The 13,079-nt window shown below is 42.1% G+C and overlaps 2 protein-coding genes across 5 annotated transcripts in view; one reads left to right on the top strand and one right to left on the bottom strand.

Annotated features, from left to right (window-relative positions):
- The window catches only part of UBAC2 (UBA domain containing 2), a 377,581-nt gene that overhangs the window by 24,664 nt on the left and 339,838 nt on the right, over positions 1-13,079 (bottom strand). The window contains exons 9-11 of one of the 4 annotated variants that reach the window (XR_003857133.1): positions 12,529-12,695; positions 10,110-10,346; positions 7,965-8,099 (exon numbers count right to left, since the gene is read on the bottom strand). The gene's annotated coding sequence lies outside the window, so the exon portion shown is untranslated. Of the gene's footprint in view, positions 1-4,050; positions 4,323-6,201; positions 6,539-7,906; positions 8,100-10,109; positions 10,347-12,528; positions 12,696-13,079 lie in introns of those variants that run through there. The other 3 variants (XR_003857130.1, XR_003857131.1, XR_003857132.1) reach the window with 3 other exon arrangements.
- Positions 4,280-9,844, top strand: LOC115092971 (G-protein coupled receptor 183-like). The gene is made up of 2 exons (XM_029604493.1): positions 4,280-4,455; positions 8,427-9,844. The coding sequence occupies exon 2, from the start codon at positions 8,438-8,440 to the stop codon at positions 9,497-9,499; it is 1,062 nt and encodes a 353-aa protein (XP_029460353.1). The 5' UTR covers positions 4,280-4,455; positions 8,427-8,437; the 3' UTR covers positions 9,500-9,844.

The raw sequence follows: 13,079 nt of genomic DNA, 5'->3' as shown, positions 1-13,079 counted from the left end.
ACTTCCTAATAGCTGCAGCTTTTCTTTCTTCATGATACATGCATCCTTTCTAAACACAAAATGGAAAGAGAATAAGGGAAAGTTATGGGGCTATGAATGTATGTTTACTCACTCTTTTTCTGTAGCATCTGCTCCTCCCTGCTACCAGTGGCATAATCTACTCTTTCTTTTTTAATGGGTCAGAACTGTGCATGTTCATCCTACCTCTATTACCATGGGGCCTACTCCTCCTCATGTTAGTGGTGATGCAGGTCTGTTTTCCTTCTTTCCATCACTGCCACAGTGCCTGCTTTTTCTGCTACTATAGCCCAGTAGGAATAGGTGAGATGGAAGGATGTGGCAAAGGCAACATGAAAGATGGGGGCAGAGACAGACATAGATGGAGGGGGAGAAAGGAACAAGTGGAGGATTCTGTGGGCAGAAAGCTGGAGAGGAAGATGGGGAGATACAGACCAGCGAAAAGGGATCTGGAGGAAGCAGTAGGTGCTGAAGGAAGGGGCAAGGCAGTGGAAGGGGAGTGGCAGATTGAAGGGAAGTGGAGGTTGAGAAGGAGCTGGGGGAGTGAAACATGTAAGTGAAGGAGAAGCTGAATGGAGAGACAGATGAGATTAGGAAGGAATCAAGGATGAGACGGCTCTGTAGGTGGATCATGATAGAGATGAAGGACACCTAATGTTGTCATTGTCTAGTGGCAGCAGTGTGGATAGGTGGGGGGTTCTGACAACTCATCTACCTGTGAAGACCCAGATCCAATGGCATAGTAAGACATGTTTCTGGAGGGATGGGAGGGTGTCATTGGGAAGGGAAATGCTGATGTCTATTGTGAGGCAGGAGATTAATGGTGCTTTGCAGGAAGAGGGACACATTTTTCATTGGGTATTGGGGAAAAGGAATTTTCCCATGCTAACTTGGAGTTTGTTTTTAGGTCACAGCTAATGTCAGCATTAAACTTTTTAATGTTAATGTCTACAATAGTACCAAGATCAAAAGTATTGTGGACAAGTATTTTTTGCATACGTCTCATGTTACAAAAAATTGTTACCAAGATACACAGAAAACGGGTTTTTTTTATCTTGAGTTTTATTGCATAGGCCCCTTAGAGTTGCCAGCTTTCAACTGTGAAAATAATGAACACTTTTGAGTTGCTGTATAATATCTTCACTAATGGTGTCTTCATACACATGTCTTATTGCTGCTATTCTCATCATTAGAAAAACATTCATATTTTATTAGGTCACACCGCCTCTTAAAGTAAGCTGCACTGCCCAGTACTAAATAGCTCACAACAGCAAACCACATTTTAAAAAACTTACATACAAGCTCTGTGCTATTGCACAAGGCAGGCCTGGACTGACTATGGGGTGGAATAGATAGGCCTGGTGAGGGAGGGCAGTTGTCACTAGAGAGGGGACCATGCTGGCTATGGTTGCTAACTAGCTCCAGGTTATCAGGACAGGCTGATCCAGTCTTGGTTTTATCTCAGTGCCTACAAAGACTTGCAGTTTTGCTTTTCTAGAGAAATCTATAAGAACATGAGAAGTACAAGTCTTTGTAGCAAGCAGGGCTGGATTAACCTCTCCTGGAAAAATGCAGTCAGTTGGCAGCTTTACTGCAGCCAACCTCAGAGGAGGTGTCCGTCTAGCCCTGGGGTTGGTAAAGGTAGATGGTGCTGAAGGGGTGGGGGAAGAGGACAGGCTGGAGGTTCAGAGACTGCTAAGGCGTTTATGTTATATTATCGCTGCTCTGTACTCTTAGAACCCAACTTTCAAGTCTACCCATGGTACAGCATTGCACATGTAAATGGATACGCTGAGATTAACGCTAGTATTTTATAAACTGTGTGGCAGGAACTTCTGGAACAGGAATTTCTGCTCCAAAAGTATTGCTCTTATGTTTCAGTATGTGCAGGTACCTCTAATGTTGCATGTGCTGGCCATGGCAGGCCCTCTTACCCTCTTCTGCCTGTTCCAGCATCTGACTCCACTTCCCTTGCAGCTGTGGGCTTCCACCTTCGACCTCGGGCCACCCCCGATGCTCCTGTCTCCTCGGCGGACGCCGTTGCTCCACAGCAGGCCTCCCCACATGGTCCGCAGAGAAATGCCGCCGCCCCATGCCGCACTCCTCCCTAGGAGCGCTCGTATCTCCTTTCCTTTTCAAGGGGCCGCGGCGGGAAACCAACCCTTGGCCCCGGATGATGACATCACCGGGCCCAGCCTCTGTTAGTTGCCTTTGCAACAGGTCTCCACGCTGGATGTGTACTTCATTGCCTCCTCTGGTGATTTCCTCGTGTTCCTGGTTCCTGTTCCTTCTTGTTCCTGATCCTGGTTTTGTTACTTCTCCTAGTTCCTGTGCCTTGTGTTTACTTGATTTACGGACTGGCTTCTGGACCCGACCTCTGCTTTGCCTGACCACGTCATTGATCTTCTCCTGGACCCGACCTCTGCTTTGCCTGACCACGTCATTGATCTTCTCCTGGACCCGACCTCTGCTTTGCCTGACCATGCTACCGATTATCTCCTGGGCCTGACTTCTGCTTTGCCCGACCACGCTATTGATTGTCTTCTGGATCTGACCCTGCCTTGCCACTGCTTCTTGCTTGCCGCCTGTCCTGACTTCAGCCTATTTTATGAAGCCCCTACAGTCTCTACCCTGGACTTGGCCTTTCAGGCTTTGGCCTGCTTTTACCCGGGTGCCCCCTGTCTGACTCTCGTTCCTTTTGGCACCCAACCCTGGCTGACCTCCTCATCTACCAGAAGACCTCGGAGGCCCACCTAACTCTAGCCAGCCCTGGCACCCAAGGGCTCAACCTGCGGGGAAAAAAGGCTGGTATTGGCGAAGCTCCAGCCGGCTTCCGTAAGTCAGCCAGCTCCGCCTACCGACGGTGGGGACCCGTAGGGCCTCCCCTATGGGTAGCGTCAACCCCACCTCGGCCCAAAGGTCCACCTCCTGTGCAACATCTAATGCAAGAAAATGCATACTTTTCCCATTTTATAAACATACAAATGTATATTTTAGGCACGTAAACAAATATAACATGTATGCGTAATAAAATACTGCTTCAATAACACTGTCAAATTCACATTTATTCATTGATTCTCCCTTCCCCCCAAGCATTGCTTGTCTGATGAAAGAACACATTTGAGTACTGGTGACCCTATCTGAAAAAAAGATATTAGAAACTAGAACAGAGAAGGGCTAGAAAAATGATAAATGGGATAGATTAGCTCCCCGATGAAGAAAGGCTGACCACGTTAAGGCTCTTTAGCTTGGATAAATTATGACAGAGGGGATATGACAAAGGCTTATAAAATCATGAGTGGAGTAGACCAGGTAATTTACCATTTCAAATAGTATTGAATCATCATGAGTGATCATGAATGGGGTGATTAAATAATGAATAATTGTGAGTGGAATAGAATAAGTATTTACTCTTTCAAATAGTAAGATTAGGGGACATGGAAATTTAAAACAAATCAAATAAATTAATTTTTCACTCAATGTACAATCAAACTGTGGAATTTGCTGCTGGAAAATGTGGTCGAGGCATTTAGGTTTAAAGGAGATTTGGGCAAGTTTCTGGAAGAAAAGTCCATAAACAATTATTAGTCAGGTAGACTTGAGAAAGCCACTGCTTATCGCTGTGAGTGAGCAATAAGGAATGGATCAATTTTTTGGGATCTGCTAGGTAATTTTCACCTAGATTGAGTCATTGTAGTAGACAGTATGCTGGGCTCAACAGACCTTCATTGACCCAAATTAGCTTGCCTTATACTCCTAGATGCAGGCTGGTACTGGTAATCCTGGTCTATAATGATGTTCTCAAGTCAAAGAAAGCATCCAAGCTAACTGAGGAAGAAACGACAAGCGAGTTTCAAACACAAATCTGATGGCATACGGGTTAAAAATAGATGCCTGCACATTGTGCATTTCACACTGATTTTGGTAGATTATCGGAAAGAAAGAAAATATCTTTGACAGGTTGGTTTCCTGATGCTGATTCTCAAGAGATTATGCTCCCTAATCAGCAATCAGTGAGGCTTTCTAGCTTACCTTCCTCCCGTAGACATAGTCGCGCCACAGAGTGCAGGTGAGGTGGGCACGTGCACGTGCATGCCACTGCAGCAAGGTGCAAGAACGAGTGGGCTGACACATAGGACTGGCTTGTGGGCTGACGGCTATAACAGGTAGAGAATGAAGAAAAGGCAGTCACTCAGATCCTGAATCCCCTCCGTCTAGCGACGCACAGCACAACTCTTTCACTCCAACCACAGAGCGAGATGAATCAGTAGATTACGAGATGTGGAGATCACTTTTCTGACTTCCTAGCAATAAAACAGCAACTGGTTATTGTATTAAAGAAGAATGCAGTCCAGGAAAATCAATTTCTGAACAGCTGAAAGATCAGATATCTCAGAAACAGAGGTCAGGACTCAGCAGGAGCAGCAGAAGTACTTGGTAAGACAGTCTTATTTTCTTAAGTATCTTTAATTTGACCGAGAAGAACAGGACTTTCAGACTTTTTCATATAACAAAAATTATTTCAGGTCTTCTTTTACCCACAATTTTCCATTATTTTACTTATTACTTTTTTGTAATGCTGAATTGTGATTCCTTAAGCCTCATTCACATGCAAACCTCCAGATTTTGGATGAAAATTGTGACTAGAATCCAGAATTTGAATTTTTCAGCCCATACCTACATTTTATTTGTGTATAAAGAATCTTTCCCTTCCATTATTGCATTAGGCATTATTGAAGTCCAATGCACGTCAATGACGACTGGAGAAAGGGGGAAACAGAAGATTGCAAAATGAAATTTAGTTTATGAGAAGCAAGATTTCCACCTCACCCATGTCAACACAAACAAGATGATCCAAGACATAAAACCTATTCCACTGAAAATCGGTTGCCTTGCTTTTTTGACAGGAAAATACCCAGAATACAATAGAATGAGGATTAAAAAATGCTGGCCTGGGTCAGCTTGTCTAGGCTGACCTAGGTCTGGTGGCTTTCTAACGCAGGATTATACAGCCAACATTATACCAAAGCCTTTCCTTCGGAGGTCTGGCAGTCTGATTGTTGAGCTTTTCGTGTTGCTACTGCCTGTTAGTCTGTTTTGTATAAAACCTAATTTAAAGATGACATGAATTTAACCACAGTAAAGGTAGAACAACTTAGGTGGGGTACAGAATCGCTGCCCTTCCTCTTGTAACCACAGAGCTGATCTGATGGCGAACTACAACTTAGCGGAAAACAAGAATCTCAAATGTTGGCATTTCTAAGTAACATTAAATTGTTATTTTAACGAGAACAGTATGTTCTGTAGTGGGTTGGCCTTACTAAGACTGATAATTAAGGGGACTGCCCCATTAATAATACTGAATTCTGCAAGACCTTTGGTGGTTTTACTCTGAATGGACAACTGACAAGAAAATGATCAAAGCACTTTCGTAAGTTAAGAATGGCTATATGCATCAATAATTTAGTCAGTCTTAACGAGGGAAATAAAAACATGCATTAGCCTCTGAAATATTTTCCTTTTGTTTCAAGTATATGAAATCTTAGAAAAGATAGGTGAATTAAGTCTGATGACACAGAAATGATCTATCTGTTTTTGTGCATGTCACTGGAAGGATTTACACACTTCAAAAGTTCTAGATTGTAAATTTGTGTGTGGGATTTTCAGGCAGCTCCATTGCCATGAGATATAATATTCTCTCCACGTGAGTGGAAGGCTTGGTTGACACGACTTCTGAACAGTTTTCACACTGGCTGATGGCATAAATGCAGTAAGTTTAATATAAATGTTTAATTCCAGTAGCTGAATGTAACAATGTTGTTAGTTTGTGTAGCATTTTCAACATAAAATTGTTGAACTGTATAAGCAATAGCTGTAAGAAACAACAAATTGGACAAACCGATTATCCCATGGCCTGGCTAGGTTTTATGAAGTCACTAGACAGTCTGCCTTCCGTGGTCTGAAAGAGACCATAGTGAGAAATACTTTGTAATAGTGACATTTAAATTTAATATACAATATATTTAGTTAAATTAATTGAATCATTGTTTTCGTTACACATTCTTGTCTTCGTCCAACAATGCTTAACAGCACACTAATGGTCTGATGTTCTGAGGCCTGAAACAGTGATATTACTGGTTAAATCATTTAGATTACACTGTGGACTTTTTTTGGCTTTCTCCCACTTGTTGGGCTTTCAGCTTAGTTGGAATTGGCTTCTATTGGCACCACTACCATACGCCTTCATTTCCCAGGAGAAGAGAAGGGACGTGGGGGACTTAATATTTCCGTAACTTCACCCAGCCATTGCCGCAAGAGTCCTTGGTCAGGGTCCTCAAACTGCAGTTCTTTCTGGAAGCCAATGTGGCCCCCTAAGTCTGCCCACCAGGTGTTGCCACTGCACAATGACTGATATTCCCTCTGCCCTAGGGCCTCTCCATTCCAACCACAACTCGGAAGGGTCTGGGGAACGAAAGGCTCGAGCTGGGAATGGAATTCAGGTGAACAGCGCTGACCCAGACTATTAGAGGATTAAATAATAAACACAACAAATATGCATATGAGATTATAAATTTCATCAACTAATGTGGTGTCAAAATTTAAAAAGGAGCCTCATTTTTTTCACGATTAGTTTGTAAGCTCTACTAGGATGGGGCCACCCATCCTAGTAGAGCTTACACTGGCTGCCCATCCAGTTCCGCTCCCAATATAAAACCCTAACTATTCTGCACAACACTCTACAAAAACAACTCCCCCTGGCTTAAAGAAATGCCCCACTTCCATCTCTCAACCCGCCAGACAAGATCCACCTCTACAGGCACCCTTCACACCCCCCCCCCCTCAAAACAGCCCACCTATCCACCACCAGAGAAAGAGCCTTCACCATCACAGGCCCCGCCCTCTGGAACTCCCTCACCACACACCTTCGCCTTGAACCCTCACTACCCAGTTTCAAAAAAGGCATTAAGACCTGGCTCTTCAGACAGGCCTACCCCGAAACCAACCCCTTGTAATCAACCCCCCTGAAACCCCCCTAGTCTCACCCCTACAACCCTTCTATACCCCCCTTTTACACCCCACCCTCCCACCCTACACCCTCACTATACCCCCCCGCCCACCATTCACCTTATCTCTCCCTAGCTACCCAATTCAAGTTAAATTATACAACGTGTTAAAAGTTAATTTAGCCATCTATTATTACCTGCCACAACTGCTGTAAATAAGCTAATACTTTATATATATACTTGTTTAAATGTTAAAGAAGTCATCTGTATAATTGCCATAATTGTTAATTAAGCTCCCATACATATCCTCGATATAATCTATATATCCTTCCTTAACCGCTGTAATTAAGCGATAATATTTTTAACCCTGTTAATCAACCTCTCATGTAAATACTGCTACGTTCCTTTACCTTTCTCAGCTGCTGTCTTTCCCCCTTTACCTTGCTCCCTCTCTCTCCCCCCCCTCATTCCGCTCCTGCTCCATCCCCCACCCTCTGTTTTTTGTAATTTCCTCCTTTCTCAAGTTTATTGTAAACCGGCGTGATGTGCTTGCACGAACACCGGTATATTAAAAGCTGTTAAATAAATAAATAAATAAAATAAGGGTCTGTCTCATGTTGAATAACTCTGCATACATTGAGCAATGCTATAGAAGTGATAAGTAGTAGTAGTAGGAATAGTAGATATTGTCACGATTGATGACATCAGAGCTTGATTTCTTATACTAATTTTCATAAACTCAGTGAGTTCACCATTTAATAATTTGATCCTTTTCTTATAAGTAGCAATGTATTTGAAGAGAAAAAAACCACAAGAATTCTAACTGAAAAAAAAAAATAGAGCTGATAGATCAGATAAAGCTTTTCAATATAGGCACGATTTACCTGCGTACAATGACTTGGCTGAAATTTGCATCCTCTCTCTCCCTAAAATCTTTGCAGGCTTCTACGGGGGTGTGCATTTCTAGCTGGAATACAAGGGGGCATTCCCGAGGGTGCATTTAAGTGAGGAGAGGAAAATAGCCAGCATACATGACATTCCCAAAAGATTGAGCACTACTTTACTCCTCTTGGCCTTCTGCAAAAAAAAAAAATAAAAAAAATAAAAATCTGATGCAGTACTTTTAGTGCATTTGAGTACTTTTAGTGCATTTTACACTCATTGTCAAAGAGAAGCTACCTGAGGACATTCTCTGAAAATTAACCGAACGCATATGCATACTTTACAACTACCCGAGCTATTTCAAAATTGCCCCATAACCTTTTGTTCTACTTTTATATGTGCAGTCAATTGCTAATTGTACTGTGCATATGTACACACTCAGTTCATGCTCCGCTCTGTGTTAATAATATTATCTTGTTAGAACTTTCAACTATCTCAGGCAAATATTTCCTCTCTTTGCAGGACAGGTTCAAATGTCTTCCACTGCTCCCATGAGTGAAATGAATAACCTTACCTACAGCAATGGCAGCACCTGCGACGTGTACAGCCACCACTCTACCACAAAAGTCATGTTTGCACTGCACTATATCCTTGTGTTCATTTTTGGCTCATGCGGGAATATTCTCGCTCTTTATATCACCTTCCAACGAAGGAAGAAAATCAACTCAACAGACCTCTACTTAATCAACCTAGCAATTTCTGACACCTTCTTTACGCTTGCCCTGCCTGGAAGAGTTGCATACTACATTTTAGAATTCAGCTGGCCTTTTGGAGACTGGCTGTGCCGAGCCACTGCATTCATCTTCTATACAAACACATATGTCGGGATCTACTTCATGACATGTGTTAGTGTAGACCGCTACCTTGCTGTCGTTCACGCTCACCGTCAAAGTAAATTCAGAAAAGTCGGCTCTGCTAAGTATATTTGCCTAGTAGTCTGGTGCCTGGTGTTCATTCAGACAACACCATTACTCTTTAGGGCAATGACAAAGATAGTAGGAACTAGGACAACATGCATGGAGTATTTCAACTTTGAAGAAATTCCTAAGCTGCCATTGTTTCTTTTGTTGGCTTGTGTCGTCGGCTACTTCTTACCAGTGGGGATCATATTATGGTGTTATTTGCGGATCAACTTCAAGCTGTGTAAGATAACAAAGGAAAACCCCCTGGCTGACAAGAATGGCCGTCACAGGAAGGCTTTCTCCGTCATTCTGGTTGTGCTCATTGCCCTTGTGCTCTGTTTCAGTCCCTACCATTTGAACATCACTCAGTTCATGGTGCGAAGACTCTTGTACAAGCCTCGCTGTTCAGAGCAACAGGTTTTTAAGATGTGGCTTCAAATCACAGTGGCTCTCATGAACACAAACTGTTGCACCGATCCTGTAATCTACTTCTTTGCATTTAAAGGGTACAAGAAGAGAGTTATAAACATATTTAAAACCTACATCTCAGTTCCATCATCCTCTACTGGAAAAAATGCTTCTGAAAGCAACAGCAGCAGTCACAATCACGGAGCTTACTCAGTATCAGATTAGCATTTCTAACAACGTGTGAATATAGGAACTAGATCGGCTCTCCTGCTTCAAGCATAGTGCAACGTTTAGGCATGTTTACCAGAATTTTGTTTGCTCTATTATATATATATATTTTTTTCCCTAAAGACACCATATAGCTCACTGTAGTCACACGGACTGCTTATGCTGTCATTATCAGTTGGAAGTTTAAAGCACGGGCCAGATTTTATTACATCTGCTTCTGATATTCAAAGATGTACTATACATTTCAAAAGATACTTTTATCTGCTCAAGCTACCCAAGACATGGACGTCTAGGGTGAATCCGTCATACGTACAATACGCCTTGGTTCATTTGCTGCACTGTGCTTTGTTACTCCTATTGCTTTCAGTAATACCAGTGAAACAGTAGTGGGTTGGGGGAGGGTCAGTGATCACGGCGGGGGGGGGGGGGGGGGGGGGTGCTCTTTTGCGTAATTTAAGATGCTGTATTAATTGCTGTGTTTTGTTATGCAGTTTGTGTTATTAGGCCTATTGTAACATGGATGGAGTTTGAGTTTGCCTGCAAGAAGGAAGATTTTAGGATACAATTAATCAGAGAGGTGTGCTGTGAAGATAAAGCAGATATATACCGTTTTCCAGAGAGTAAACATAGTTCCTGGCACATGAATGAACTTCCAAACACAGCGAAGGAGACAGAATCTTTTGAAAAGAAGGCTCATGATGTCCTAATGGTATTTTTCATAGCATTTATAGTTACATCTTGTATTTTAATTAGCTTTTTCATATTTTAGATTTTAATGTAGCTCAGCAGGATGAATCAGATCTATTGCCTCAATTTGGACAGTTTTGTTTTTATCCAGAGGAACCTAAGGATTAAAAAAAAAAGAAAAAGGTTGGACAAGTAAACTTACCAAAGTGAAAACTTTGAATTACAATATTAATTAAATATATTGGCAAGCTAAATCTAATTACTGTGAATGTTTTAATAAAAAGAACTTATTTGATGCCAATGCTTGAATCACTTCCCCTTGTCCCCTCATCCTTTAGAGAAGCTCTGTGCTTACAACCTGTGCTCCTTCTGCTTTCTTATGGGCTGCCTGTGCACAAAAGTTCTCGAATGCAACATGGGCCTGCACTCTCTAAGGTCGCAGTGAATCCGGCGGTAACGGGGAGGGCAGGGGCGAAGCGGAGGGGGGGGGGCGGTCCTGCGATGGCTGCCGGCCTTCGTGCCGAATAACTGCACCTTTCGCCGCCAGCAATGTGTCCGCAGTGTCGGCCCCTGGTGCCGCCCCGACTCCGCCCCGAGCTATCTATCTCACGCGTGCGATAGCGTTAGAGGATGACCTCCATTTTACCTTCCCTTTCTTCTGTGTGCTGTGTTTCCTGTGTGCATGCACAGACATGCAGAGCTTACAAGGGCCATTGCTGCCTATTGCATTATATCTTTCTGACCAGTTCACATACCACCTGGGAATTCTAGTGTGTTAAGTCTTTTTTTTTTCATTTGTCAAAACTAAATAATAAATCTTTTTTACCTTAGAGAAAATAAATACATTTATATATAAATAACTGTTGTTTATTGCATATTTCCTAACTTTTCATGGCTACGTCATTTCCATAGCTGACTCCCATATTGCCTTTCTTTAAATGGTGTGGGGTTTTTTTTTTTTAGATTTAGAAACTATGTAAGGAGATTTTTCCAGTGTCATTCGAGGAAAATAATGACTTGATTTATTAAGGACTTTTTCCTATTCTTTATTCATAGGAAAAAAAATTAACACAAAATATAACATCAGTTTATATGGAATTACAGAATCACTAAGAAAATGTACATGACCTTAATTTCAGTAGTTACACAGTTCTAAGGTCAGGGCTGACCCTAGGGGAATGCAAGACCCAGACCAAATCAGCCAGCGTAGATACCCTCCCCCACTCAGATTATGGGGGGAGTCCCTCTGAAGAGTGGGTAGGGGGTACTTGTCCAGACTGCCTCTCAACGTATCTCCTGGGCCACTGCTACATCTGCCACCGTGCAGTCTACTGCAACTCCTGGCCAAGAAAGCAGATGATATCAGGCGCAGACAGGAGATAGGGGGCTGCCATGGCAGCATGAGACCCTCGGAAAGCACAGGGCCCAGGGTAGGTGTCCTGATTCCTCCGCCTAAGGATGGCCCTGTCTAAAATAAATAAGGCTCGATTCATTCCTTTGTTTATTTGGGGTGTAGAAAATAAATATTTCTAGATTTTTGGGTTTTGCCAAATTTTATCATGTTAGTGGAACGCAGGATTTGGTGAGAGAGGTAATGGTGGTGGGGCCGCTTGGCAATAGTGATCATAACATGATCAGATTTAAAGTAATGACTGGAAGGGGTAAAATCTACAGCTCTAACACAACATTTTCAAAAGGGAAACTAATAAAATGAGGAAAATAAAAAAAAAAACCTGAAAGGTGCAGGCGCAATGATTAAAAGTGTTCAACAGGTGTGGACATTGTTTAAAAATACCATCTTAGAAGCACAGTCCATATGTATTCCACGCATTAAGAAAGGTGGAAGGAAGGCCAAACGATTACCGTCATGGTTAAAAGGTGAGGTGAAAGAGGCTATTTTAGCCAAAACAATCCTTCAAAGATTGGAAGAAGGATCCATCTGAAGAAAATAAGATTTTATAATTCAAAAATACCGGTAGGGTAGGAGGGATAGGGTTGGGATGATGGAGGAAGGGACAGAATGGGACAACTTCTAAAAACAAATTTGAACCAGGAAAAGGGCAGGGGAGGAAGAAAGTTGGCATGACCCCTGGAGGAAGTCATAGACCAGCAAGCACCTCCTGTGCACCAGTGAATGGGGGGGCATGGATTTGGGCCATCCTTGAGTAACCAGCTGAATATAGTCAGTTAAGCTTAAGTTATCCGGCCTCAACACCTAACCTTCAATATTCGAAAGAAAGCTGGTTAGGTGAAAAGTTATTTGGATAAAGATGGCTGATAACTTTCATCAGGGATATTCAGCTGACCGTTTATTTTGCTGAATTACCTTGATAACTTACCTGGTTAAATTTAGCTGGATAAGTTATCCATTCCCCAGTTTCTGAATATTGGCCGTGCATTTGTTGAGACCATATGGAAAAAGTGTTGAGCAAAAATGTTGATGTTGGTGAGTCATAATATGATTGCAGGGTCAGTACTCTTGAAAACTTGTCATAGATTTAACAAACTGAAAATAACACCAAAAGTGGACAATTTTCAATTGTATTCAAACAATGCATAGACATGTACTCTAAAACTAAGCACATATTTTTTTTCCAAATCATTTGAGGGAGTCTCATCTTTCTATGCCTCAAGCTACGCCATATTACTCATAATTATATACTGAATAAAACTTTTCTTAGGTTCCTCTGGTAAAACGTGTCTCTTTATATTCATATTCCTCTATAGGTTTTATAAGAAACCTATAGTGGACACTATAGACACACTATTCAATATGCTTGGCCAGGATACACATAACCAGAAAATAAATACTTTTGTAGAAGAGCTTAGTAATTGGAATAAACATTGATTGTTAGAATTCATATTTCGATCCATGAGGCAGTAAACATAA

The sequence above is a fragment of the Rhinatrema bivittatum genome, chromosome 5 (assembly GCF_901001135.1).
Source record: "Rhinatrema bivittatum chromosome 5, aRhiBiv1.1, whole genome shotgun sequence".
Classification (NCBI taxonomy): Eukaryota; Metazoa; Chordata; class Amphibia; order Gymnophiona; family Rhinatrematidae; genus Rhinatrema; species Rhinatrema bivittatum.
This window is presented reverse-complemented; position numbering and strand designations above follow the sequence as displayed.